The 25,673-nt window shown below is 47.9% G+C and overlaps 4 protein-coding genes across 10 annotated transcripts in view; 3 read left to right on the top strand and 1 right to left on the bottom strand.

Moving 5' to 3' along the window:
* The window catches only part of Ppm1g (protein phosphatase, Mg2+/Mn2+ dependent 1G), a 28,217-nt gene extending 18,294 nt beyond the window's left edge, over positions 1-9,923 (top strand). The window contains exons 2-10 of the mRNA XM_008835066.3: positions 2,129-2,198; positions 3,141-3,226; positions 3,551-3,683; positions 4,323-4,738; positions 7,234-7,368; positions 7,687-7,921; positions 8,512-8,641; positions 8,885-8,987; positions 9,321-9,923. Of these exons, the coding sequence (XP_008833288.1) occupies positions 2,129-2,198; positions 3,141-3,226; positions 3,551-3,683; positions 4,323-4,738; positions 7,234-7,368; positions 7,687-7,921; positions 8,512-8,641; positions 8,885-8,987; positions 9,321-9,509 (1,497 nt within the window). The 3' untranslated portion in view covers positions 9,510-9,923. The remainder of the gene's footprint in view (positions 1-2,128; positions 2,199-3,140; positions 3,227-3,550; positions 3,684-4,322; positions 4,739-7,233; positions 7,369-7,686; positions 7,922-8,511; positions 8,642-8,884; positions 8,988-9,320) is intronic.
* A 330-nt stretch (positions 9,924-10,253) lies between these two features.
* Positions 10,254-14,016, top strand: Znf513 (zinc finger protein 513). Of its 3 annotated transcripts, none has more exons than XM_008835061.3 (4): positions 10,254-10,306; positions 10,849-11,004; positions 11,884-12,471; positions 12,560-14,016. In XM_008835061.3, the coding sequence occupies exons 2-4, from the start codon at positions 10,980-10,982 to the stop codon at positions 13,384-13,386; spliced, it is 1,440 nt and encodes a 479-aa protein (XP_008833283.1). In that variant the 5' UTR covers positions 10,254-10,306; positions 10,849-10,979; the 3' UTR covers positions 13,387-14,016. The 3 variants fall into 3 exon arrangements, with proteins under 3 accessions (XP_008833283.1, XP_017654144.1, XP_008833281.1); XM_017798655.2 differs by having other exon boundaries at positions 10,279-10,298; XM_008835059.2 differs by having other exon boundaries at positions 10,279-10,597; positions 12,560-13,717.
* On the bottom strand, positions 13,820-19,637 carry Snx17 (sorting nexin 17). 2 transcript variants are annotated; one of them, XM_008835062.2, is made up of 15 exons: positions 19,374-19,637; positions 18,863-18,937; positions 17,867-17,984; positions 17,307-17,371; positions 16,930-17,040; positions 16,741-16,831; positions 16,498-16,585; positions 16,183-16,252; positions 15,819-15,911; positions 15,523-15,726; positions 14,974-15,099; positions 14,760-14,837; positions 14,554-14,628; positions 14,423-14,464; positions 13,820-14,339 (listed from the first exon to the last, which is right to left on the bottom strand). In XM_008835062.2, exons 1-15 carry the CDS (start codon positions 19,596-19,598, stop codon positions 14,226-14,228), a joined length of 1,575 nt encoding a protein of 524 aa, XP_008833284.1. In that variant the 5' UTR covers positions 19,599-19,637; the 3' UTR covers positions 13,820-14,225. The 2 variants fall into 2 exon arrangements, with proteins under 2 accessions (XP_008833284.1, XP_008833287.1); XM_008835065.3 differs by lacking the exon at positions 14,974-15,099 and having other exon boundaries at positions 19,374-19,571.
* A 60-nt stretch (positions 19,638-19,697) lies between these two features.
* Positions 19,698-24,517, top strand: Eif2b4 (eukaryotic translation initiation factor 2B subunit delta). 4 transcript variants are annotated; one of them, XM_008835058.3, is made up of 13 exons: positions 19,698-19,841; positions 20,211-20,254; positions 20,548-20,677; positions 20,791-20,997; positions 21,356-21,438; positions 21,627-21,718; positions 21,956-22,070; positions 22,252-22,328; positions 22,501-22,603; positions 22,847-22,974; positions 23,104-23,281; positions 23,979-24,159; positions 24,275-24,517. In XM_008835058.3, the coding sequence occupies exons 1-13, from the start codon at positions 19,811-19,813 to the stop codon at positions 24,472-24,474; spliced, it is 1,569 nt and encodes a 522-aa protein (XP_008833280.1). In that variant the 5' UTR covers positions 19,698-19,810; the 3' UTR covers positions 24,475-24,517. The 4 variants fall into 4 exon arrangements, with proteins under 4 accessions (XP_008833280.1, XP_017654140.1, XP_008833279.1 ...); XM_017798651.2 differs by having other exon boundaries at positions 20,548-20,683; positions 23,104-23,194; XM_008835057.2 differs by having other exon boundaries at positions 20,548-20,683; positions 24,275-24,515.
* The last annotated feature ends 1,156 nt before the right edge of the window (positions 24,518-25,673 follow it).

Here is a 25,673-nt window from a genome sequence, read left to right as displayed (position 1 = left end):
GTAAATTAGGGTAAAATTGAGGCATACCACAAGGTAGCTGACAAAAGACCATGTAGTACAGTCCACCCTCTGTATCCGTGGCCTCTGTACGAGCTACCATGTGCAAATCAATATTTGGAAGGTGGGTTTGGTGGCACAGCTTTTAATCCCATCATTTGAGAGGCAGAGTCAGGTGGATCTCTGAGATGGAAGCCAGCCTGGTTTATATAGCAAGTTCTAGGCCAGCTGGGACTACAAGGAGACCAAGAAGAAGGAAAAGGTTGGCCATAGTGACTCACCTGTTATTCCAGCACTTTGGAGGATGAGGCAGGAAAGTCATGAGTAGCCTGGGGACCCTGTCTTCAAAAAACAAAACAAACATTTGCAGAAAAAGCTATGACCATTTTGAGTGTGTGATAACTATTCCCCCTCACCCTACCCAGTGCTGGGGATTGAACACAATATACCTTGGCTACCTTATCTCTTTTCAATAGTGCTTCCTACTTATTCTGTATATCCCTCACTTGAATCTAAATTTTTAATCATAGGTCTTTCTTTCAGGATGCTGCAGAATAAACTGCAACACATGTTTACCAAAGGCTGACATGACAATCTTGCTTAAACTTTGACTTAGTCTGGAATATTAGTTTGAGATGGCAGAAATTTTTTAGAAGAATTTGATCAGACTTCGTCATCTTTTTTATGTCTTTTTGAGATAGGATCTCCCTGTAAACCAGGCTAGCCTGGAACTCACTCTGTAGACCAGGCTGGCCTCAAACTCAACAGAGATCCATCCACCTGCTTTTTCCTCTTGAGTGCTGACTACCATGCCTGGCTAAACTTAGTCTTTTAATGAAGGAATGTTAAGTGTGGCCAGGGCTTTTGCTATGCCATTACAATTGAATATCACAATTGTTAGCTAGTACTAAACACAATGCAGTTTAAGAAGTTTGTTGGGAAGAGAACTCTGCAAATCTAATCTCTTCCTAAGGTGAGGATAACTTCTCAAGTGAGTTAAGCTTTGAGAAGAGAAAATTTTGCTAAGAGGCTGCTGTTTTGGTTTTAAAAAATATTTATTTATTTATTTTATGTGTATGAGTGTATTGCCTGCATGTGTGTAAGTACACCCGTGTCATGCAATGCCCTTGGAGGTCAGAAGAGAGTGTCAGATTTCCCTGGAACTGCAGTTGCAGATGGTAGTTAGCTGCCATGTGGGTATCAAACCCGGGTCCTCTGCAAGAGCAACCAATCCTCTTAACCACTAAGCCATCTCTCTAGCTCCAGTTTTGGGATTTTTTGCTTTGTTTTAAATAATTGTGTTTAACTTAATAAATTCTAGTGCTTTTAGGATTCTCCTCTAACTCAGGTTTATAAGGCCCTTGGCTCTTTTGCTCTCTTCCATAACTTCTTTTTGAGACTAGGTCTCCATGTAGCCACAGCTGGCTTGGATCTCACAGAGATCTGCTTGCCTCTCTCTCCCAAGCACTGGGATTCAAGTTGTGCACCAACATACCCAGCTCTAACATTTTCTTAGTTTCACTGTTTATCCAGAGAATGGGTCTAGAAGCAGCTTTCTTTTTTAGTTATGGCTATTTATTTACTAAAAATGTATGTATCTGTGTGTGTGCCATGACAACACATGTGGAGGTCAGAGGTCAACATATGGGAGTTGGGTCTCTCCTTCCACCATGTGGGTCCAAGGAATGGAACTCAGGTTGTGAGGTTGGATAGCAAGTGTCTTTACCCTCTTATCCATCTTTTGGGCTCAGAAGTAACTTTAAAGCTCCTTTATTCTGATTCTCCCTATAGTCCCCACAAATCCAAAGGGCTAGTTCTAGATTTACTAAACAACTATAACCAAATATTCTCCCATCTAGTCTGAGATCTCCTAGGGAGGAGGCTGCTAGATTACTGAGATAATGATCTGATTCTGCTTTTCTCACTTCTTTTCCACCCCTTCCCTTCTTTGCCTCTCTAGCTTCCTCTCCTGTGTTCTTTTATCATCCTAACTTCCTTTCTCATATTTAGTCCTTGTTAGGCCAGCCAGAGAAGGGTTATGATACAAAGATGTGAGGGTACCATATGACCTGTAGTATAGGTTGGAGGAGTTGTTTGAACTTGAGGCATGCTGATTGTGTTCTTCTTCTAGGATGCTCACAACTGTATTCCAGAGCTGGACAATGAGACAGCCATGTTTTCTGTCTACGATGGACATGGAGGTAACTTTAGCAGATCATATTGGTAACATAATAACCCAATCCTAGACTTGGAGGGCAAGAAGTGATCCTTTGTTCTTTTACTTCCTAGGATTCTGGCCCAGAATAGAAGTTCCTACCTCTTTCTGCCATTCCTTTTCCTCCAATATAGTGGTTTATAATCTGTCTAGGCTTTGAATTCATTTAAAAATCCTCCAGTATTTCCTTTTTAAAAAATATTTATTATTTTTATTTTACGTGTATGAGTGTATTGCCTGCATGTGTGTACATGTACGTACTCATGTCATGCAATGCCTGCAGAGGTCAGATGAGGGTGTCACATTCTCTAGAACAGGAGTTACAGACAATTGTTAGCTGCCATGTTGGTGCTTGGAATTGAACCTGGCTCCTCTGTAAGAGCAATCTGTGCTCTTAACTGCTGAACCATCTCTCCAGCCCTCTCAGTATTTCCTTTTTTAAATATTTTATTTATTATTTTTATTTTATGTGTGTGTTTATTGCCTGTGTGTAGGTAAGTGCACTGGTGTCGTGTAATGCCCGCAGAGGACAGAAGAGGCTGTTGGATCCCCTGGAACTGGAGTGTTGGACAATTGTTAGCTGCCATGTGGGTGCTGGGATTCAAACCTGGGTCTTCTACAAGAACAACCAGTGTTCTTAACCACTGAGCCATCTCTCCAGCCCCAGTATTTCCTTTTTTAACTGAAGAACTAAGTATATAGATAAGAAAAAGTCATGGGGCTATATATATTAATATTCTCCCCAGAGAAGTGATATTGAAATCCATTTTCAGGGTCAGAACTTCCCATTGTCCTATAGATAGGTCTCAGGTGTGCTAAGATGTTTGTCCTCTCTGTCCTTGGAGTTTACCCCCAATTTGGCATATAAATTAATACCATTTTTTATGTGAGAGAAGTAGTGTTTTAGATGACTTAACCTTTCTTCTAGGGGAGGAAGTTGCCCTGTACTGTGCCAAATATCTTCCTGATATCATCAAAGATCAGAAGGCCTACAAGGAAGGCAAGCTACAGAAGGTCTGTCTTCCCACACTTAATTCTCTGCCTGGTGTGTTTTCCCTGTTTTCCAACCTTTGGCTTCTCTTTTATCTCTGTTCTCTAGCTTCTGCTTATCTATTGTATAACTTAACCTTCCTCCTAAGAGTCCTGTGCCCCAAACAGACTTCTTCACACTTGCCTTACTAGTCTCAGGTCTAAACCATTTTACCTGTTTGAGTATATTTCTTAGTGTGACTGACCTCACCTGAATTTGCATCCCAATCTTGTGCCTAGGGTTGAATGTAATAGACCATTGATATTGTACCCACTGTGCTTGTCTTATACTACTTTGCTTATATTCAGGCTTTAGAAGATGCCTTCTTGGCTATCGATGCCAAATTGACCACTGAGGAAGTCATTAAGGAGCTGGCACAGATTGCAGGGAGACCCACTGAAGATGAGGATGATAAAGAAAAAGTAGCAGATGAAGATGATGGTGAGTGTGGTATTCCATGTTACAGAAGAAATCAGCATTTTATTATCAGTTCCAAAAGATGATGGCTTCCTAAAGACCTGGGGGGGAATCCTTACAGTAAGACCCCTATATGCTGTGCTTCTGCACTACATGTGGTTATGAAAGAGAGAGAGAAAGAATTAACCTTTGCCCAGTGCATAGCTGTAAGCATTTTTACATATATTTTGTCATTCTTACGGGGTTTTTCTGGTTGCTGTAATTTTGTACATCCTGACCTTTTCTTCAAGACTGGAGCAGTCTTTATTAGCCTTAATAGGTAGATATTAAAACTTAACCTTCCTCCTAAGCTAGCATGTGGGCTTTCTGGGTCTTCAGTCAGAATAAAGGTTTCAACTTAACAGTACCAAATAAGAGGTACAGTGGGGAAATGTAGTAACTAGTGATCCTCAGACTAAGAAGAGGGTGAAAGACAAAGACCAAAAATGTCTATTTAGGAGAAGAAAACTAGGGGCTGTTCTTTCCAGACTTATCGTGAATAGAGTTTTACTGGGAGGTTATGGGAAAGTTGAACCTCAGACTACAAGGGACATTGAGCTAGTAAGCGGGACTGATCTATGAGGAGTTTGGCATGGGGGTGCTGATATAGCCTCTTTCCTACAGTGGACAATGAGGAGGCTGCATTACTGCATGAAGAGGCTACCATGACTATTGAAGAGCTGCTGACACGCTACGGGCAGAACTGTCAAAAGGGCTCTCCCCACAGCAAATCTGGAGCTGGGACAGGCGAGGAACCAGGGTCCCAGGGCCTCAATGGGGAGGCTGGACCTGAGGACCCATCTAGGGAAACTCCTTCCCAGGAAAATGGCCCCACAACCAAGGCCCACACAGGCTTTTCCTCTAACTCAGAACATGGGACTGAGGCAGGACAAATTGGTGAGCCTGGTACTCCTACTGGTGAGGCTGGGCCTTCCTGCTCTTCAGCCTCCGACAAGCTGCCTCGAGTTGCTAAGTCCAAGTTCTTTGAGGACAGTGAGGATGAGTCAGATGAGGCGGAGGAGGAAGAGGATGACAGTGAGGTAAGGGCCTGTGAGGGCAGGCAGATGCTGAAGTTGCAGTAAGGGCCTCTTTGGTTGCCATCCATAGCTTTCAACTCGCTTCCTTCTGTTTTATTTTTTTTTATTATTTATTTATTAATTTATTCATTGTGTGTGTGCATGCGCGCGCGTGTGTGTGTGCGTGTGTGTGTGTGTGTGTGTGTGAGAGAGAGAGAGAGAGAGAGAGAGAGAGAGAGAGTAAATTGTACCATGGCTTGCGAGTCAATTCTTTCCTTCTATTATGTGGTCCCTAGGGATCGAATTTAGGTCATTAGTCTTGGCAGCAAACACCTTTACCCTCTGAGCCATCTCACTGTCCCCTCTTCCTTCTATTTTGACATTATTCTTTAAGACTCGCTGTATTCTAAGCTTTAACCTTTTGAATGCATTATCATCACAGGTACCTTGGCTCAGTGGTTAAGAGCACTGACTGCTCTTCAGAGGACCTGGGTTCGATTCCGAGCACCGACATGGCAGCTACGAACTGTCCTTAACTCCAATTCCAGGGGAATCCGAAGCCTGCTTCTGACCTCTGCGGCATTGCACGACAGGGGTACACTCACATACATACAGGCAATACGCTTGTACACAGAAAATAAAAATAATAAAGTATTTTTTAAAATATTTTATTTCATGTGTATGAGTATATTACCTGTGTGTGTGTGTGTGTGTGTGTGTGTGTGTGTGTGTGTGTGTGTGTCTTGCAATGCCTGCAGAGATCAGAAGAGGGCATTGGATCCCCTGGAACTGGAATTATAGATGGTTGTTAGCCACCTTGTGGGTGCTGGAAATCAAACCCATGCCCTCTGCAAGAGCAGGCGGTACTCTTAACCGCTGAGCCATCTTTCCAGCAACCCGCCCCCTTTCTCTTTTAAAGACGGTCTCCCTGTAGCTCCAGCTGGCCCAGAATTTGCTGTATAGATTAGGCTGACCTTGGATTTCTTTGCTTGTCTCTGCCTCCCAAGTATTGGGATTAAAGGCTTTCATCACCATGCCCAACAACTTTTTTTTTTTCCATTCCTTAAAAAAAATTTTTTTTGTGAGCATCATACATGTGAATAATCTTCACACCATTTCCATTCCTCCCAATCCCCTTCCAACTCCTCTCATGTCACCCCCACTCCCTCTCAGTTTCCTGTCCCTCTCCTAATTATTGTTACATGTACATGCATTCATTTACACACACACAGAGTCCATTCAGTGGTGCTCCATGTACCTGTGTTTAGGACCACTTGAAATTAGATAATCTCTCAGGGAGCTAATCTCAGGAGAAACATGATTCTCCCTCCCACAGCATCCATTGATGCCGTTCATCATCTTGAAATGGGACCCAACTTTTTTTTTTTTTCTTGGTATTTTTTTGAGACAGGGTCTCCTTGTAGGCCCAGCTGGCCTGGAACTCACTATGTAGACCAGGCTGGCCTTGAACTCACACAGATCCATCTGCTGCTGCCTCCCGAGTGTTGGGATTAAAGGCATGCACCACTATTCCCTGTTAAAATTCTTTTTGCGATTTAGTACTGTGTGTGTGTGTGTGTGCATGTGCATGCGCACACACACCATAACTGCTGAATCATCTCTCCAACCCCCATTTTAAAGATTTTGTCTGACAGTCAAAGGGATGTTAGGTCAGACACAGACACAGAGGTAGCCAATGAAGGTCTTTTTTTTTTTCGGTCTTTTTGAGACAGGGTCTCCCTGTAGCTCAAGCTGCCTGGAACTCACTCTGTAGACCAGGCTGGCCTCGAACTCACAGAGGATCCACCTGCCTCTGCCTCTCAAGTGCTGGGATTAAAGGCATGCACCACCACACCCGGCTAGGACTTTCTTTTTAAAAAAATATTTATTATTTTTGTTTTATGTGTATGAGCCTGCATGTATGTGAGTGCACCTTTGTCGTGCAATGCTGTGGAGGTCAGGAGAGAGCTTCGGATTCCCCTGGAACTGGAGTTAAGGATGGTTCATAGCTGCCATGTGGGTGCTGGGAATTGAACCCGGGTCCTCTGCTAGAGCAGTCAGTGCTCTTGACCACTGAGCCATCTCTCCAGCCCTGAGGATACCTTTTGAGAGTCAGTTCTCTTCACGAAATGGGTTCTGGGGATTGAACTCTGTCATCAGGCTTTACCAGCTGAGCCACATCACTGATACAATGGAGTGACTCAGTTTAGGCTTTTCAGAATCTATCTCTTAAGAACAAGAGGGTAGTTATTACTTTGACTATTTGGGTATCTCTTTCTTTGGACAATTTGTTTTCTGGAAGGTAATTTTGATTGCCTGCTTCCCCGGGGCTTCTTTGCTGAACCCAATTCAGGTTGTTGATTGTGTTCATCTTAGTCCTCTCCTCTGCCCCATATTTTCTTGATCATATTGGTTATATCTTTCCCTGTTTTCAGGATCTGTATTTTGAGGATTAATTGGGGGAAGGTGGGCAAGTGGGGATTCATCCCAATATCAGCAGCTTGGGATCCTCCTGGCAGGAATGCAGTGAGGAAGAGGATGGCTACAGCAGTGAGGAGGCAGAGAATGAGGAGGACGAAGATGACACCGAGGAGGCTGAAGAGGATGAAGATGAGGAAGAGATGATGGTGCCTGGAATGGAAGGCAAAGAGGAGGTATGTGGGGAAAGGGACCATTGAGTCTAGAAAAAAGAAGAGGCAAGTGTTAATCTCCTGATTTTGATTTTAAGACAGGAGATCTCCTTGATATTTTAGTATTGAAGTCATTCATGGTCAGGAGAATTAATTCTGTAAGGGGAACGCACAAGAAATCTGGATAGAATTGCTAAAAGAGAGCAAAGGAGGAAGCCGGTGTCTCTGGAGAGGCGAAATCTGCACCTCTCATGTGGTAAAGCTCTCTAGTATAGATGATTGGTGAGGAGTATACCACTTACGCTTAGAAGCTTCCACAAGGCTCCCTTTCTTCCTCTTAAGCCTGGCTCTGACAGTGGCACAACAGCGGTGGTTGCTCTGATACGAGGGAAGCAGTTGATTGTGGCCAATGCAGGAGACTCTCGCTGTGTGGTATCTGAGGCTGGCAAAGCTTTAGACATGTCCTATGACCACAAACCAGAGGATGAAGTGGAGCTAGCACGCATCAAGAATGCTGGTGGCAAGGTTACCATGGATGGACGAGTCAATGGAGGCCTCAACCTCTCTAGGGCCATTGGTAAGGCCAGGAAACTATGGGGAAGTGTTGGGGATTTGCCCTGTGTTCCAGATTACCTAGTAGCAAACTTTGGTGTTTTGTTATTGTTGTTGTTTTGAGATAGGGTCTCCTTGTAGCCTCAGCTGGCCTGGAACTCCTTATGTAGACCTATCTCACAGAGGTCAGCCTGCAGGTTACTGGGATTAAAGGCATGTGCCACCATGCCCAGCCTGTTTGGGTGTTTTTGAGACAGGATTTCACTGTGTAGCTCTGGCTGACCTGTTATGTAGACTAGGATGGCAAACTTGAATCTTCTAAGCCCTGTACCTTTCAAAATACTTTCATATCTTCTACCTTCTTAATTAAACATCTGTAAAATTGCTAAGATATAGGTGTCCTTATCTTCATACATTCTGGATGATAAGACAGATGAGCCTCTTTAAAGTTCAGCAGCCTGACAGCACAGCTCAAACTAGAAAAACTAGAGTCTAGTTCTCCATTCCACTAGATTGTGGAACTTAGTTAAGGAATAAATGGCAAGGCAAGGTTTGACCTGCATCTAATACTAGTCTATGGGAAATATTTAAAAGTATTTCCAACTCTATCTCCAGGAGACCATTTCTACAAGAGAAACAAAAACTTGCCACCTGAGGAACAGATGATTTCTGCCCTTCCTGACATCAAGGTGCTGACTCTCACTGATGACCATGAGTTCATGGTCATTGCTTGTGATGGCATCTGGTGAGCACTAGTAGAATATCCTAAATGCCCTTTCTACAACCTTACTTCTGTAAGGCTTGGAGCTACATTAGGATTAGCTCTGAAGCAGGCCTCTTGGCTAGTTAAAATCACCAAGCCTAAGGCAGAGCTGAGAATTTTGTGTGTTGACATCGGTCTGCTTCATTACCAGTGCCTACATGCTTCTCTGCTCTGCTCTGCTCTGCCTTGGTGGGACTAAAGAAGATTCTTTGGTTTTGACCCTAGGAATGTGATGAGCAGCCAAGAGGTTGTAGACTTTATTCAATCAAAGATCAGCCAGCGTGATGAAAATGGGGAGCTTCGGTTATTGTCATCCATTGTGGAAGAGGTGAGTCTAAAATTGGAGAAGAGAGGTTATCTGGTCTATACTAAGACAGACTTTTTTTTTTTTCTTTTCACTTAAGTTGAGACCAGAGGCTAGGAGTACTCTTACCCACAGACACACCAGAAGACCTTGATTAAAAAGTTGCGTCTTTCCTCATTGTCCCTAGCATAGCCTTATGCCTCACAGATTGATGTGACTGTCTGACTTGTGATACCTGCTCCAGGTTCCTTTTTTTCTACCACCATCAGCAAGGGCAAGCCAAGCCCCCTTGTGGCCTCCTAAGTTCCGAGAAAGGTGTTCAAACCCTGTGGCTAAGCTGCCTTGTTCTTTTTGTAGTTGCTGGATCAGTGCCTGGCACCAGACACTTCTGGGGACGGTACAGGGTGTGACAACATGACTTGCATCATCATTTGCTTCAAGCCGAGAAACACAGCAGAGAGCAGCAAGCGGAAACTGCAGGAGGCACTCTCTGCTGAGGGGGCTGAAGAGAACGGTAACAGTGAGAAGAAGGCCAAGAGGGACTAGCAGTCATCCAGGCCCCCGCCCACCTGGACTGTTTTCTGAGCCCTCCGGACCTAAGACTGAGTTTTGTCTTTTTCTTTTAGCCTTAGCAGTGGGTATGAGGTGTGCAGGGGGAGCTGGGTGGCTTTCCTCAGCCCATTCCAAAGAGGGCTCTCCCTCCACATGGCAGCCTGGGAACCTCTGCTGTCCTCTCCAGCCTCCTCCTTACTCCTTTGGGCTCATCGCCGGTCGGTTCTGTGCCTGTGCTCTGTTGTGTTGGAGGGAAGGACTGGTGGTTCTGATTTTTACTCTGTGAACACTTTATTTAAGGACATTCTTTTTTATTGGCGGCGCCATGGCCCCCAGCCGCTTGCACCCGCTCTCTGTTGTACACTTTCAAGCAACACTTTTTCAGACTAAAGGCCAAACAAAAACTAATCGTGCCCGTGGTGTCTTTTTCTTTGCTACCTTGGTCCCAAACCTGACTAGAGGGGGTAGGATCTAGGAGCTGTGTGTGTCTGTGTGGCAGATTGTAGGATGGGGGCCCCACTCCTGAGCAAACTGGTGCCTGGAGGCGGTCCTGCCTGACGTCGTGCGCACCCTCCCCGCCCTGAGTTAGGCATGACTTCCTAGTTCCTACACGGAGGGGGCAGGGCAACCTTCTGGGCTGGGCAGCGATGTCTACGGCCGCACCAATTGGTTGGTTCCCTGCGCATCACAATCACTTCCCGGTCAACTCTGAGCACTCTCGCCGTTGTGCCACCCGCGGACTACGCATCCCGTGCGGCTGTGCGGCGGCGGAAGCGGAAGCAGGTGCGGAGGTACCAGCTGGTCTCTGGAGGGGGGTAGGGGGGCTCCATGAATGGAAGCGGCGGCGGCGGCGGGAGCGGCCTGAGCTGGGCTTCGGGGCCAGGGCCTGGGGTTGCCTAGGGCCGGCAGCGCTGCATGGGGCCAGCCTGCGGATGCTGAGAGCTAGGGGCCGGCGGCCAGGCCGAGCTGAGAGGGGCGGGGCCGGGCGGCCGAGGGCCGGAGGCGCGTCGGGCTGGAGCCGGTCACGATGCCCCGAAGGAAGCAAAGCCACCCGCAGCCGGTGAAATGCGAGGGGGTCAGAGGTCAGGGGTCAGAGTCCTTGAGCGGGGAGTAGTGGGGGTGGGTCAATGGAGTGGGCTCAGGTCAGGGTGGAGGGGGACTCCTGAGGGATGGGGGCGGGTGATCTGGACTCTAGCGTCCTACCCAAGTACTAAGGAAACCCGAGAGGGTCATGAGTATGGAAGGAAAGTGCGATCCACGACGGCTGGCTCCCGGGTGCGGATTATGGGCACGGCTCGGGAGGGAAAATCCACAAACTCCCTCCCCTCTTTAGTGGATACTGAAGATTCTTTCGACGAAGGACCCGGGGCCCTGGTGTTGGAGAGTGATTTGCTACTAGGCCAGGATCTGGAGTTTGAAGAGGAAGAGGAAGAGGAGGAAGGTGACGGCCACAACGACCAGCTCATGGGCTTTGAGAGAGACTCTGAAGGTAGGTTTTGGTTATGTGGCTAATGATTAGTGGCTGCTGGAGACCCCAGCCCTTTGGAAGTCAGTGTCAGCGGCCAAAAACACCACTTCCTGCCACAATCTAGGACCGGCTTGGTTAGGAGCTAGATTTCTTGATTTGCTTACTGGTCCCATCCGCAGCATCACAGCTGAGGTGAATTTGGGTCCTGGTCTAGAGAGGCATAAATATAAGGGTGGTGAATCACGTGGAGCAATTGTTTAAAAGTAAATGCCCTTTTAATAACCTTGTCCCTAGTCCTGTCGCGTGCGTTCCACCTCAAGAGTTTGGAGAAGGGACGTAAGCGTTAGCTACTCAACTTCCTTTCTCTGCAGCAAAAGATCTTTTGTACGAGAGGTTTTAGTTTCTGTTCTTAAGTCTTAGCATCACCCTATCCATTTTTGAAAGTCGTGGAGAACCCATGCAAAAGAATCAGTCCTTTCGGTGGTGTAACCTGTATTATGTTTTATGCCTACTTTTCAAGATGGGTTTTATTTTATGATCAGCCCTACTAAAAAAGCTTTTACAAAAAGAGCTTGAGGCCCTTTGCCTTTGTATTTTTACTTTCTTATCTCAAGAATCTGTTGCTTCACTTCAGTCTGCAGCCCACGGTGAGCCTTGATCTTTTCTATTCAGTGGAACTAGGTATAGGTCAACTCCATCATCGCTAGTTAGGCTCAGAGTCATGTTGAATGTTCTGGAGTCACTGTAGGGGAAAACTTGATCCTTGATTCCTGGGAGGGAACCACAGGGGTTGTGGGAACTATACCAGTGGGTTCATAAATGAGAAATGATGAGTTTGGAACTTGGTCTTGAACCATATATATATATATAATTTTTTTTTTTTTATGTCCCTCTCACCAGGAGACTCTCAGGGGGCCAGACCTGGACTTCCCTATGGGCTGAGTGACGACGAGTCTGGGGGCGGCCGGGCACTAAGTGCTGAGAGTGAAGTTGAGGAGCCGGCCAGGGGGCCAGGGGAGGCCAGGGGTGAGAGGCCAGGCCCAGCCTGCCAGCTGTGTGGGGGGCTGACAGGTGAGGGGCCGTGTTGTGGGGCAGGAGGGCCGGGTGGGGGGGCCCCGCTGCCCCCACGGCTGCTGTACTCATGCCGCCTCTGCGCCTTCGTGTCCCACTACTCGAGCCACCTGAAGCGGCACATGCAGACACACAGCGGGGAGAAGCCGTTCCGCTGTGGCCGCTGCCCCTACGCCTCAGCCCAGCTCGTCAACCTGACACGACATACCCGCACCCATACTGGCGAGAAGCCCTACCGCTGTCCCCACTGCCCCTTTGCCTGCAGCAGCCTGGGCAACCTGAGGCGGCATCAGCGCACCCACACCGGGCCTCCTACTCCTCCCTGCCCGACCTGTGGCTTCCGCTGCTGTGCTCCACGACCAGCCCGGCCTCCCAGTCCCACAGAGCAGGAGGGGGCAGTGCCCCGGCGATCTGAAGGTAAAAGGCAAAGCACCAAACATCCTGGGACATAGGTGGGAAACAGTAGGGCTACTTGGATTAAGGGCCTGTCTCATTGTTTCCACAGATGCTCTGCTTCTTCCAGATTTGAGCCTCCATGTGCCACCAGGTGGTACCAGTTTTCTGCCAGACTGTGGGCAGTTGCAGGGTGAAGGGGAGGGTTTGTGTGGAACTGGATCAGAACCACTGCCAGAATTGCTGTTCCCTTGGACCTGCCGGGGTTGTGGACAAGAACTGGAGGAGGGTGAGGGCAGCCGCCTGGGAGCTGCTATGTGTGAGCGCTGCATGCGAGGAGAGGCTGGAGGGGCTGCCAGTGGGGGACCCCAGGGTCCCAGTGACAAAGGCTTTGCCTGTAGCCTCTGTCCCTTTGCCACTCACTATCCCAACCACTTGGCTCGGCACATGAAGACCCACAGTGGTGAGAAACCCTTCCGCTGTGCCCGCTGTCCCTATGCCTCTGCTCATCTGGATAACCTGAAACGGCACCAGCGTGTCCACACAGGAGAGAAGCCCTACAAATGTCCCCTTTGTCCCTATGCCTGTGGCAACCTGGCCAACCTCAAGCGTCATGGTCGCATCCACTCTGGTGACAAACCTTTTCGGTGTAGCCTTTGCAACTACAGCTGCAACCAGAGCATGAACCTCAAACGTCATATGCTGCGACACACGGGCGAGAAGCCCTTCCGCTGTGCCACCTGCGCCTACACCACAGGTCACTGGGACAACTACAAACGCCACCAGAAGGTGCACGGCCATGGTGGGGCAGGTGGGCCTGGCCTCTCTGCCCCTGAGGGATGGGCCCCACCTCACAGTCCACCCTCTGTTTTGACCACTCGGGGTCCAGCAACCCTGAGTGCCACTGGTAGCAGAGCTCTCCATACAGACTCACCTTGAACTAGATTTTTACCCCAGGGCCCTATGAATTACTCCTGTGTTTTATACAAATGGACTAGAGACCACCTTCCCTTTCCTCCCCCGCTGGCCAGGGGTTCCACACAGACTAACCTAGGCATTATATGGATCAGCCCAAATCCCATGGGCAGAGCCCATATGGACCAGGGGACCTGTCTTGGCTCATATACTTAATGAGCTCCATGACCAGGACCTTGGATTCACTGCCACAGCTCCCAGGGGCTGTGGATGAACTAGCTGGGGGATTGCCCAGCCTTCCACCTGTTTTAACTTATTTCAGTGCTTTATAATAAAGGAAACACTAACAAAGCCATGTCTATGCTGAATTGGCAATGGCAAACATCAGGCCTTACCCTTAGTATAGCAGCCCATGCTATCAAGGGGGGCAGCAAGGGCAGTGAGAGGGAACCAGAGGTAGGCATCAGTCAAGCTGAGTTTAATGATGGGGAGCTGGTCAGACCATTCACAGACCTCTGCCCTTCCCTTTGCCCATGGCCTGGCCCAAAGAAGCCTGCAGAAGCAGCCCAGGAGGAACTGTGGTTCCTCCCCAAGGCAGGTAGCCATGGTCTCTTAGACTTTGTGCAAAATGCTAAATGCTAATTTGGCATCAAGGGCCAACTCTGAAAAAGAGACAGTGATGCTTTGTGTAGCCAGCCCAGAGGGGAAGGGAAGGTAGGTTAAGAGGCCCCTAGCCAAGAGGAAAAAAAGGGGAAGTAGGAAGGGAGAAGGAAAAGACTTCCTCCTAGCTTGGGAGCACAGGCATGGGGCAAGTTTGTGTGAATTTTCTCTGGAATAGAGGGCAGATATCCAAGCAGTTGAGATTACAGATCCTCATCTCCAATGCCCTCGAAGGCGAAATTGCCGTGGACATCACTGGCACTGGCATCTGTGCCGGGACTGCCAATTCCCCGCAAGCTCACAGCACTCAGCTTACTCTGTAATAGAGGTGGGGTGGGGTCAGAGGGCTCCAGCTTATTAGGTCCCTACAGACACCATCCTCACCAACCCTGTAACTCACTGAGAGTTTGACCACGGATTCCCGGTTGGCATCTGGTGACTCCTGGGGAAAAGGGGCAGAGAGGTCAGTCAGACTCAGGAGAGGGAAGGCAAGGCTGGGAGCCAAGGCACTGACTAGGGGGTGATACTTACAAGCAATGGTGGGGACTTCACTGCTTGCTGGCTGTCTGAACGTCTCAAGGCACCCCCCACCCGCCGACGCAGCATCTGAGGACAGACCCAAAGTGCTGATAAAGGCAAGAATATTCCCTTCAGAATCCCAATCACTTCTCAAGAGGAGTCTTACCCCTAGGACAAAACACCAGCTCTCAGCTGCTTCGGTTCTACTTGTTGCTTACCTTCCTGATATTGCCCCCAGATTTCTTCACCATCAGCTCATCCACCATGGACTGCAAACAGATGCTCATCATGATAGCCTGAGGGTAAGAAGAGAGCTCAGCCTGATTAGAGATGTCATCCCTAGTCTGGTCTAAGACCTGGATTCCCACTCACATGAAGTCCTGGAAGCCCTAGACTTGGGGACCTAAAGGAGTTCTGAGGGTAGGCTCACACCTGGGGGCTGGTGATGGTGACCCATTGTAGCCGGTCCTTGCTCATGAGGTATTCAAAAGCCAGTTCCAAGCGTACCTCACCCCGGCCCCTGCTTGGACTGCTCGTGCCTCCACTGGGCAATGGCACCTGGAAGAGGAATGGGGCTTAGGTGGAATTCATTTTGGACAAGATATGGACCTCTGCAGCCTCATCCCGAAGCTCACGGCTTGCCAGGCCCCCATCTTACAATGCCCACTTCATTCCAACTCACAGAAGAAAGCCAGGTGTGGTACTAATCCCATTCCTTGAAAAGCTGAGGCAGGAGGATCTCTAGTTCAAGAATAGCTGGACTGCAGAGATCCATGTCAGCACTGAGGACATAGCTAAAAGTTGTTTCAAAAACCAAACCACCCGAGTGCCGTGATGTGTGCCTTTAATCCCAGCTCTCGGGGCAGAGGCAGTTGGATCTTTTTAAGATTGAGGCCAGCCTGGTCTACATAGCAAATTCTAAGCCAGCTGGGGCTACAGGGAGACCCTGTCTCCAAAACAACAAAGACCAAAAAAACTCACAGAGGAAGTGACCCGCCAGCATCGCATTCGAGTAACCCGGAAGGAGCCTTCCCGGAGTTGCTGACCAGGCAGGCGCAGCTGTAGACTTAGCTCACTGTTGCCTGCACTGACCACCACAGGACAGTCCTTCTCTGGGAAGTCAGCCACACAGGCATCGAAGCGAAGGTAGCCATAATGCCGCAGAGTTTGGGCCAGCCGCAGGAACTGAGAAATGATTGAGTGTGGTGGGTTAGAAAAGTAGGGCAGCCTCAGAGCTAGGAACCGTTTGCAGGGAGATGGCAAGGCAAAAACTTCACCTCCTTTTTGGAGACTTTCTCTTGCAGAGATTTGAGCTGTCGGTGTTGCTCTTTGGTGACCAGGATCCACCCACGCTCAATATCTGACACGGTCTACAGTAGACACAATGAGTGGGAAGTAGGGGCTTCCAGTTAGTTCCAAGAGAGTGACCACATGAGCTCTGTCCAGCCTGACCACACTTGAGAGCCCTTTGCAGTGAGATACCTTATCAGCTTATGGAGCAAAAGTTCTGCCAGGAGCTCTAACAATATTCTAGGAACTTCCCCATGAACTGGAACCAATAAATACATGGAAGTTCTCTTGGGAGAATGGAGCACCAGAGTCATTTTCAGGGAAAGGGTTCTGAGGCAGCGCCAAGCTCACCTGAGCGTAAAGCAGGTTCAGGCCAACCCGGTTCTCCATGACATCATCGTCATAGGCAGAGTCCCAATAACTGTGGGGCCAAAGGGTAGAAAGAGGTAATGGGACTAAGCTTGGGCAAGGCAAAGACAGAATGGAAAAGGAGCCAAACAGGAGTAATCTGCAACTACTGGGGACTAATTAATAGTGGTATAGTAGGAGATTGTGATGCATGGTTAAAATATCCAGTCTTGCTCCCTTGGCCAGACTAAGCTGCCTCAATACGTGGCCCAACAATCTAACCCAGTACCCTCTCCCACTTTCAGGCCCAGCCCTGACCTCTTCCTGAGAACAATCTTATACTCTTGACTCCGAAGACTGGTAACAGATACATAAGGCAGTTCAAACTCTTGCAACTTCCGTACAACTGTGGATTGAAAATGGGAAGAAAAAAAAAAGTGATGAGACTTAAGAGGAAGGGAAACCAATGAAGAGTTTGGAGGAAATGTGCCATCCTGGCAGGAGTCAGCTAGACAGAACTCACTGCTAGAAACACAAGCAATAAAGTCCAGAGAAACTCACAAGAAAAGGCTCCATCCTCTTTTTCTCGAACAAGGAAGAGACTAAAATATCCAATCAAGTCATCTGGAAGATCCAGCTTTGTAGCCACAGCCTGGAGAGAGGAAGGAAGTACAGCTCATCCAACTGGCTGGTCCTGGTGTGGGCCCTAGTGTGCACTAGCAGAGGGGCTATGCTGAACAAACACCTTACCTCCAGGACATCCTCAGTCTGATCTGAAGTTAGCACATTGACTAGAACTTTCTGTCCATTACTGAGCAGAACTTCCAAGGAGACCTCCTCTGTGGGGACCTGCTGTGTCTCCTGTATGAACAGATAATTTGGATGGGAAGCACTGCCTTGTTAATATCTGCCTATGGTCTAGCTCTAAGCCACTCCAACTTTCTAGGTCCCTCTGGTGTCCTCTAGGTCCCTCTGTATTCTTAAATACAGGCTGGGCTTCTCTTGAATTCAGTGGTACAGCAGAAGCTCCATTCCATTAATAAAAGGTGCCAGGTAACTATAACCGTGTAATTTACGACATGATTTTCTACCAGGCCCTTAAATCTGGGTTCTGTCTAACGCCTTACCTGTTGGGCCCGACGTAGGAAACTATTGAAGGTCTCACTGCTCCCAAGCAATGGGTCTTGCCGAACTGTGGGGACAAAAGAATGATATTCTAGTAACTTAGAACTCATTCTTGGCTTCCCCAAGTCCTCTTTTAGTAGGTATCCCCCCAACCCCATTTCCTGGGCTAATGGTGGCCTGCCACATTCCCCAGCTGGCCTCACCTCACACACTGTTTGCATAAATTCTTCACCTGCCCCACCCTTGGCTGCCATCTAGTTGAGTCCAGTCTACAGAACTAGGGAAATAACAATGATGTTAATCTAAAGCACATCAGATACAAAGTTCTCCCCACCAATCTAAATTACTTTTAAAACTAGTGTTATACTAGTATTTCTCATAGAAGTTAGTGCCCAAGTTGCTTTACTAGTATAGAATTAAAAATCCTTGACAACTATTCGCTTTGCCAATTAAACAGACAAGAGGTTTCCTAGATCTAGTCATTAATATAGGACGTTCTACAGAGCCACCTGTTTTAATCTCCCCATGGTCCTCAAAATAGCCTAGAGTTTCTCCAACTTACCAGCTTGCATGTACTTTTCTAACTGCTCTCTCCTCTGCTCTACCTCTGCAGGTGTCAGAGAGAAAAGCTTCTTTGGGGGGAATGCAGGAAGCACATTGGCCCCATACTCCTTCCGAAGCTATGTGAAAAAAGAGATACAGCCCTTCTTATAAACACAGAATATGAGAGGAGACTATTGAGCTCACCATGCCCCCTTGGGTTCCCCCAGCTATCCTTGTTATTTGGGAAACAATGATTTTGACAGTGTCAGGATATCAGGGAAGTTGTCTTAGGTATAAATTCTACAAGCCCCTCTATACCATAGTGTTTCCGTGGGGGTCTGGGAGCCCCTTGATTTCATCTAGCAAGACTGTTCAGTGAACTCTCCCCGGAAGGAGAGTACGTTTTTAGGAAACATTTATGTGCATAAATAGTAAAGCCATATAAAATGTTCACAAAGTGTCTTAAGACTTGAAGGGACTTCAAAAACCAAGGAATCTATTTCATTTGTAGAAATGGAGGCCTAAAGAAATTAGGTAACTTGCTCAGGACTGACAACTAATTGTCAGTATGACCAGGGTTCTCTACCAGGTTAAATACAGAGCTCACTATCTGGTGAGGAAGGCAAAGAAACACTACATCACAGATACACGGCCACACACTGACATGAGCCAGGGAACACAAGGAATTAAGTGAATGGTTTGTATAATCAGGGAAAGGTTTCCTAAGTTGTAGTTTAACAAAAGGAATGCGCTTTGGCCAACAGAGAGGGTTTTCTTTTTTCATGCAGGGGCAAAGAATGAAAAAGCAGAAAAGGCATGAGGATATGAGTACAGGGAGGCGCAGGTATTATAGTGAAAGACAAGCTGCGTAGGGAGTTCCCGGGAAATGTCTGGATAATATGGCACTACACCTTCCACGACAGCACTGATTACAGGGGAATGCGATAAGAGGGGATTAATGCTCCAGGGTAGGAACGTGCCAGAAGCAGCCTCTAGACAGGGATCCTAGTCCCACCTGCTCATGCAGCCCCAGGAGCTGACTGTAGCGCACCCGACAGTGCAGGACTCCATTCACGTGAATGTTATAGGCCTGAGGACACAAAAGCAGGCAAACATTTCAGGGTCGAAGTCCGAGACACTTCTTGTTCCCAGAAACCTGGCCGGAAGTTGTCTGACAGCTCCGTCTTCTGCACAACGTGCCGAGATTTCTCGGGAGTTAGCCTGTTTTCCCAGCGCCAGGTTCCAAACAGAAGGCCCGGTCCAAGGGAAACCCTGGCGCTGGTGATGCAGCCTCTCTCCCGATGACAGTGATGCCCACCGCCCACCACCAGAGCAGCCGCGGCCTAGCCGGGAAAATCAACCGCTCAAAGAATCTATTGGAGCTGAGGCGACTTCTGTACAAAGCTAAGCCAGAAGATGCGCTTCCAGCGAGGTTCCAAGGCTGGAGGCCGGGCCCGAACAGCAAGGCCGTTCCAAGAGCTCCGACCCGTTATCCCCGCCCCAGCCCAGACCTAGCTGCTCCTCACCACGTAGGCGGAGCCGCCGCTGTCCCCGCTTCGGGACTCGGTTTCAGGAATGGAAAAGTGCATGTTCCCTAAGGCAGGGCTCCAGACTAGGAGGGCCGCAGAGGCTCTGCACGTTCGCCTCCACCGCTCAGCGCGTTCCTGCAGCCCCGCTCGCCATTTTGGGGGCCTGAGATCCGAGGTGGGACGGCGGTAGGACGTCGGCTCAGGAAACAGCAACTCTGGCATGATGGGACTTGTAGTCTAAAGGGCATGAGGCTGTCCTAATTGGGAACACAGAGACGGTCCTTATTGCGACCCGTAGTCCCGTTGAGATCCGGTGCACGCCGGAAATTGTAGGCGGCAGGCGGCGAGGCGCGGGCGTCCGCAGCGGAGCCTCCAGTCCAGGTGGCGCTGTAGTTCCCTGTGACCTCTGCGGGCGGAGCCTAGGACCGAGAGCCATGGCTGCGGTGGCTGTGGCTGTTCGCGAAGGTGAGTGAAGGGCCGGGCGTAACTATTGGTACACGAGCTGACGAGTGCCAGATGGCTGGTGATGGGCCTGGAGCCTCTTCAGGCTCTGCCGTTCTGTTCCGGTGCATTGCGGGACTCTGGTTACAGTCTAGGGCGCAAACCGCGCTGCATGCGGGCCGGCTCCCAGATGGATGATTTACTTCTCTGTCTTTCCCCGCCTGTCCTTTGATCCTGCCGCGCTGTGCGTCCCCACGCGGATTCTGGGGCGCCTCATGCCTGGTGGCCTAGCTGTGGTCATGCCAACCCAGAAGTCAGATGCGCCCAGTACGAGTTTCCCCAAACCCTCCCAGAGCCTCTCTAGTTCACTCTGTACCCTGTTTTCTGATGCAGAATCAGGATCCGGGATGAAGGCAGAACTTTCTCCTCGGCCAGGGGTAAGTGAGGGAGACCGTCCAAGTTGCTGTCAAGCCCTTCACAGAAAGCTGTCAGCTCTTTCGGACGCATCTCCCATCCCTTTTCAGTTCATTTCTCTGTAAAACCAGATTGTACAGAGCCTAACAGTATGTGGCTTTGGCTCTGAAGAATTTTCTCTTACTGTGGGATAGTAGGCTTATAACTGGCAGCTTGTGGAAGTTACAGGATTCGGGGCTTAACCTTGTGGGAATCTCGTAAAGCACCGGACAGTGTTGATTCACCTTGAAGAGCAGTTCCTATGTCTGTGTCTCAGGCAGCGGGGAGGGAGATGACCCAAGAAGAAAAGCTGCAGCTTCGGAAGGAAAAGAAACAGCAGAAGAAGAAACGGAAGGAGGAAAAAGGGGCAGAACCAGAAATTGGCTCTGCTGTATCTACAGCCCAAGGTCAAGGTGCTAGGGCTTTTTTAAAGGTGCTGGTAGAGAGATGTGGTGGGGGGGGTGACAGAACAAAGTTAGTTTAAGCAAGTGAAAAGTGATCTTCCTTCTACTTCTGGTAGGCCCAACCAGAGAATTGCCAGAACCTGGCAGCCAGGTGGGGGGCACTGCTGGGGAGAAAGTTCTAGCCGGCCGGAGTAAGGCAGAACTTCGAGCTGAGCGGAGAGCCAAGCAGGAGGCAGAGCGGGCCCTGAAACAAGCAAGAAAAGGAGAACAAAGAGGGCCACCCCCTCAGGCCTGCCCTAGCACAACAGGAGAAACTTCTTCAGGTATCTTACCGTTTTTAGCTTGGGAGCCAGAGTTCAAAATTTTTCTGTCAACTTCATCCTGACCTCTATTTTTGACTCCCCATGTTCCCTTAACTTCCTATTTTCTACATCTTCTCTTTTTTTTTGAGACAGTATCTTACTTTGTACCTCTGGTTAACCTGAACTCACTATGTGGAACAGGCTGGTCTCAAACTCACAGAGATCTGCCTGCCTCTGCCTCCCTAGTTCTAGGATTAAAGGTGTGCACCACCACACCTGGCACTCAACTTTCTATTTTCATGAATCTTCCTATGCCCTAAGAACATATTACTCATTTCAAGACCTACAGTATCTGGAAAACATAACCATTAACTTTCAGGAGCGAAATGTCCCCCTGAGCACACCCAGGTTGATGACCCTGCACTTCTGAGGAGGCTTGTTAAAAAACCAGAGCGACAACAGGTAGGAAGTGAGTTTCATACTTGGTCACAAAAAGCATTAAGAGATGGATGAGAGGGAAGAGAATTGTTCTGAGCACAGTGAGGCTCTGAAAAAGCATGAGTATTTGGGTCAAAGAAGTGAGTTCACTTTCTTTCTAGCTTTGTCCCATAAATTTTGAACTGAGTTACTGGTCCTATTCCTTTGTCCAGGTTCCTACACGAAAGGATTATGGGTCCAAAGTCAGTCTTTTCTCCCACCTACCCCAGTACAGCAGACAAAATTCTTTGACCCAGTACATGAGGTAGGATCTTAAGAAAATTGTCATAACTTTTAAGTCTAAAGAATTGTCATAACTTTTAAGATTGAAGAACTTGGTGTTAAATGTAACTAGAAATTTGAATGATTAGGAAAAAATATGAACTCAAAGCAAACCTTCAGGAAATGGGAAATGGGGGAAGGAAGTTCCTTTTCATCAGGGGCAGGGGGTAAGAGGTACTCAAGTTCCCTTGCAAAGTATGTGACACAGCCATCCCATCAGCATCCCATCCTCTGTGATCCACCCAGCCATGGTGCGACTCGGCCTGCAGTACTCCCAGGGCCTGGTCAGTGGCTCCAATGCCCGGTGTATTGCCCTGCTTCATGCCTTGCAGCAGGTATGCTCTGTTCTGTTCTCTGTGACTCCACCCCACTCCCCAACTGTACACCACCAGCTCTTCTCCCAAGATAATCTCTGAGGTAAAGAGTCAGTGACTCTCACTCCAAATACTTTCTTCTACCCCATTTTAGAGACCTTCATGAGGGAGCACTTTGTTGATCAACTTGTGTGTTCTGTAGGTAATTCGGGATTATACAACACCTCCCAGTGAGGAACTCTCAAGGGATCTTGTGAATAAGCTGAAACCCTATATTAGGTAAGGACAGCCATGCAAATCCGTTCCTACCATACTGTCTTTTCTTGGTACTCGTTCTCTTGCCTGTCTCTTTCAGCTTTCTCTTCTGTTTTCTTTTTAAAGAAATTTTTTTTAATGTGTCAGCCTTGTAAGTTGTAACCAGTTGCCCAGATGTAAGGTATTGTTGTTGCAGTTTCCTGACTCAATGCCGCCCCCTGTCAGCAAGCATGTACAATGCCATCAAATTCCTTAACAAGGAAATCACCAGCATGAGCAGCGCCAAGCGGGAAGAGGAGGTAATGGATGAATCTGGGAATGGGAAAGCATGTACCTGTGGTTAGGGTAAAGCAACACGTTCAGAACTCCCAGAAACACCCAACACATGCCACACTGCCCGAGTCACTGGTTAAAGAAATGTTTAAGTGCTTTTACTGCTGTCTTTGGCACCCCTGCAGGCCTATCATTGTATACCTATTCAAGCATGTGACATGATAACCAGAGGGAGAAATGTATCTGTTTCCTGTTCTCTAAACATTTAGGCCAAGTCTGAACTTGTAGAAGCCATTGATCGGTATGTGCAAGAGAAGATTGTGCTTGCAGCTCAGGCAATTTCACGCTTTGCCTATAAGAAGATCAGTGATGGAGATGTGATCCTAGTATATGGATGGTATGGTCAACATCTGTGACTCAGAACATAGGAGGAGTGATCAGAAGAAAGGTGGACGCCTTGCCTTTCAGGCAGGCTACTACCAATTAGTAACTTTTATAACTGAGTCTTGTCTCCATCCACATCTAGCTCATCTCTGGTATCACGAATTCTCCAGGAGGCTTGGATCGAGGGCAGGCGGTTTCGGGTGGTTGTGGTGGACAGCCGGCCCCGGCTTGAGGGAAGGAACATGCTCCGTTCTCTTGTCCATGCTGGGGTCCCTACCTCCTATCTGCTGATTCCTGCAGCCTCCTATGTGCTCCCAGAGGTGAAGGTTCCCAGAGGAAAGCAATTCCAGACATGAAGGGACTGAATGTAGTAATACAGGCATACTTTTACCTTTTATTCTTTTTTTTTTTTTTTTTTTTTTTTTTTTTTGCATTTATATTTATTTATTGCTGGGGAGGTCTCTGCCATGCCAGGCATGTGAAAGTCATTCTTTGGGAGTTGGTTCTCTTCCATTTGGGTCCTGGGGATAGAATTCAGTTCATCAGGCTTGGCAGCAAATGCCTTTACCCACTGACTGAGGTACCTTACTAGCCCTTACCTTTTATTCGTACTTGATTTTTTTTTTTTTTTTTTTTTTATGAGACAGGCCCTGGCTGGCCACAGACTCAGAGAGCTGCCTCCCAGCTTCCCAACTCCGGGGATTAAAGGTGTGCACCACCATGCTTGGCACCTTTTATTTAAAAACAAAACAAAACAAAAAACACCTACAACATGTTATGGCACAGTTTAGCTACTGTAAGAGTATATTAAATATTTAAAAGTAGCAGCCAACAAAAAGGAACAGGCCAGTTTTCCTGTTCTGGGAAGATATGAGATGGTTAGGTATTTTCTAAGAAGAGTGGCCAGCAGTGTTTGTTGTTAATATTGTTGTCCTGGGAAGAAGTGGGGGACTTTATTATACATTTACATAACATGACATATTTTTCTTTCCTTTCTACATTATCTAAAACAAACAGGTTTCCAAGGTGCTATTGGGAGCTTATGCGCTCCTGGCCAATGGATCTGTGATGTCACGGGTAGGGACAGCACAGCTGGCCCTGGTGGCTCGAGTCCATAATGTTCCAGTACTAGTCTGCTGTGAAACATACAAGTTCTGTGAACGTGTGCAGACTGATGCCTTTGTTTCTAATGAGCTAGGTAAGCAGGGCAGAAGAGAGGCTTTCAGGGACCTGAGAAGCTTTGAGAGGGAGAAGGGAAAGTAAACCATGATTTGCTTTCTAAAAGGATATAATGGGCCCACCTCCCATTACAGATGACCCTGATGATCTGCAGTGTGAGCGGGGAGAACGTGTGGCACTGGCTGACTGGCAAAAATATCCATCGCTCCGGTTGTTGAATTTGGTCTATGATGTGACTCCCCCAGAGCTTGTGGATCTGGTGATCACAGAGTTGGGCATGATCCCTTGCAGTTCTGTGCCTGTTGTCCTGCGAGTCAAGAGCAGTGACCAGTGAAGGGGAACAAATGTCAATAAATAACATATGCCCTACCCTCACACCTCTACTGCCTTTGTATCTCTTTGAGCATCTCCCCCATTTAGGCTAGGGGTCTACACTTCCCAAACCCTCTCATCACCTGCTGTGAACCTTAGACCTTTATAGAAACCCTTCTCAGGATTAGCTGCAGGCCAGTGCTTTGGAGCCAAGATGAAAGTTTGTGTAGGCATCAAAATCTAGCCTTAGACCAGGCACAATTGTACACGCCTTTAATCCTAGCATTTCAGGGGCAGAGGTAGACAGATCTTTGTAAGTTCAAGACTAGCCTGACCTACATAGCAAGTTCTAGGCTGGCCAGGGTTTTATGAGACCCTGTCTCAAAAACCAAAATAAAAACCTATTCATATCTTCAGTCTTTAATATCTCAAGTAATGCCTGAGCTAGGCATAATAAGGGATATAAAGACAAGGGTCATAGCTAGTTGTGGTGGTACCATGCCTGTAGTCCTAGTGCTGAGGCAGAAACAGGAAAATCAAGAGTTGGGGGCCAGACTGGGCTACATAGGACTCTGTCTCAAAAAACCAAGGGCTAGAGATTATAGCTCGGTAATAGAATACATGCTTATCTTTAATAAGGCCCTGGGTTCATCTCCAATACCACTAGTAGTAGCCTTCGTAATAAGTTTGCATTTACTTAGTACTTACCGTATGTCAGAAACAGTTCTACCCTTTTCTACCGTTAGAAAGATTAATATATCTTTATGAAGTACATGAGATTTTACAGATGAGAAAAGGGAGTCACAGAGAAGTTACTTAGTCAAAGCAACCAACTAAGGCATAAAGAGGTCAAGTTATTTGCTCAGCATGACACAGTTAATTAGAAGTTAAATCAGGATGGTTTTTTAAGGTAGGGGCTCATGAAGCCTACTGTAGTTGAGGATGACCTTGACCAGGGGTGATAGCACACACCTTTAATCCCAGCAGGTAGATCTCTGAGTTTGAGGCCAGCCTGGTCTACATAATGAGTTCTAGGCCAGCCAGGCCTAAATAGTGTGGCTTAGATGACTTGGGACTTCTGATCCCCTTGCCTGTTCCAAATACTGGTATTACAGATGTGCATGAACATGTCTGTTTACTAGGGACTGAATGGAAGGTTTCATGCATGGCAAGTAAGCATTCTACTAATGCAGCCATATTCCCAGACCCCCCCCCCACCTT

Source organism: Nannospalax galili, unplaced genomic scaffold, assembly GCF_000622305.1.
Source record: "Nannospalax galili isolate Female #2095 unplaced genomic scaffold, S.galili_v1.0 scaffold517, whole genome shotgun sequence".
NCBI classification, from domain to species: Eukaryota; Metazoa; Chordata; class Mammalia; order Rodentia; family Spalacidae; genus Nannospalax; species Nannospalax galili.
The sequence above is the reverse complement of the archived record's forward strand: the minus strand, read 5'-3'. Positions and strand labels throughout refer to the sequence as shown.

What these genes read in the sequence shown, in the direction of transcription:
- Znf513 (XM_008835059.2), top strand. Translation starts at nt 10,543, where the DNA reads ATGCCCCGAAGGAAGCAAAGCCACCCGCAGCCGGTGAAATGCGAGGGG. An exon ending in GAAATGCGAGGGGGTCAGAG is followed by an intron (nt 10,598 to 10,848) that starts GTCAGGGGTCAG and finishes TCCCCTCTTTAG; the next exon opens with TGGATACTGAAGATTCTTTC. An exon ending in CTTTGAGAGAGACTCTGAAG is followed by an intron (nt 11,005 to 11,883) that starts GTAGGTTTTGGT and finishes CCCTCTCACCAG; the next exon opens with GAGACTCTCAGGGGGCCAGA.
- Snx17 (XM_008835062.2), bottom strand. Translation starts at nt 19,598, where the DNA reads ATGCCAGAGTTGCTGTTTCCTGAGCCGACGTCCTACCGCCGTCCCACC. An exon ending in AGAAAAGTACATGCAAGCTG is followed by an intron (nt 17,372 to 17,866) that starts GTAAGTTGGAGA and finishes TTGTCCCCACAG; the next exon opens with TTCGGCAAGACCCATTGCTT. An exon ending in AGACTGAGGATGTCCTGGAG is followed by an intron (nt 16,832 to 16,929) that starts GTAAGGTGTTTG and finishes TCCTCTCTCCAG; the next exon opens with GCTGTGGCTACAAAGCTGGA.
- Eif2b4 (XM_008835056.3), top strand. Translation starts at nt 20,012, where the DNA reads ATGATTTACTTCTCTGTCTTTCCCCGCCTGTCCTTTGATCCTGCCGCG. An exon ending in AACTTTCTCCTCGGCCAGGG is followed by an intron (nt 20,255 to 20,547) that starts GTAAGTGAGGGA and finishes TCTGTGTCTCAG; the next exon opens with GCAGCGGGGAGGGAGATGAC. An exon ending in TGCTTCATGCCTTGCAGCAG is followed by an intron (nt 22,071 to 22,251) that starts GTATGCTCTGTT and finishes TGTGTTCTGTAG; the next exon opens with GTAATTCGGGATTATACAAC.